The sequence below is a fragment of the Olea europaea genome, unplaced genomic scaffold (genome assembly GCF_002742605.1).
Source record: "Olea europaea var. sylvestris unplaced genomic scaffold, O_europaea_v1 scaffold1060, whole genome shotgun sequence".
Lineage (NCBI taxonomy): Eukaryota > Viridiplantae > Streptophyta > Magnoliopsida > Lamiales > Oleaceae > Olea > Olea europaea.
The window spans coordinates 134,267-134,876 of NW_019227948.1; the positions used below are offsets into that span (position 1 = coordinate 134,267).

Below are 610 nucleotides of genomic sequence, written 5' to 3' on the forward strand. Positions count from 1 at the left end.
GAAGTAATTGCAACTAATAATCATATTATGTACTCTTTCTGGGAAATGGTTACTGATAAGTTGCTCGTTATGAAGAAAATACATGTGGATAATTGATATAAACATCACAACAAAAATATATCTACATAAAGAAGCTCATAAAAGGTAAAGCTTAGGAAGTGAATCCATATAAGTTTTGTCACCATGAGTGCTTATAATATTCACCTTCCATTGGAATTGCCTATGGTGAAGCGGTTGGCAACCAAATTACTGCATAATACATCCAGTTAAGATTTCTATGTTAATGTTAGAAAAGGCAGTTTAAATGATGAGATGTGTCAAAAGGAACCATAGATCAGAAAAATGAAAAGAAAATATAAAGAATATGTAGCAGCCTTGTTTTCATTCATACATACATTTGTAAATTTCGTTCACTGATCCATGTAGGGAAGCTCCCAGATAATGAATTGTACGATAGATCTCTGCAAGGAATATAAGAACGATCTTAGGCAGATATTCCATGTTACAGACGACTTTCTTTAGCCCCTAGTTGGTAGAAATTAAAATCCAAAATCTAAGTCAAAGCCAACGATTAATTTTAACCACATATTTCAAAGTATCCACAACTTTT

The 610-nt window shown here is 32.3% G+C and overlaps 2 protein-coding genes across 2 annotated transcripts in view; both read right to left on the bottom strand.

Moving 5' to 3' along the window:
• Positions 1-185, bottom strand: part of LOC111372985 (probable LRR receptor-like serine/threonine-protein kinase At1g56140) — a 6,873-nt gene extending 6,688 nt beyond the window's left edge. The window contains exon 1 of the mRNA XM_022995424.1: positions 126-185. Within this exon, the coding sequence (XP_022851192.1) occupies positions 126-185 (60 nt within the window). The remainder of the gene's footprint in view (positions 1-125) is intronic.
• Positions 186-220: 35 nt separating this feature from the next.
• The window catches only part of LOC111372986 (probable LRR receptor-like serine/threonine-protein kinase At1g56130), a 5,795-nt gene continuing 5,405 nt past the window's right edge, over positions 221-610 (bottom strand). Inside the window, exons 9-10 of the mRNA XM_022995425.1 lie at positions 396-461; positions 221-249 (exon numbers count right to left, since the gene is read on the bottom strand). Coding sequence (XP_022851193.1) covers positions 221-249; positions 396-461 — 95 coding nt within the window. The remainder of the gene's footprint in view (positions 250-395; positions 462-610) is intronic.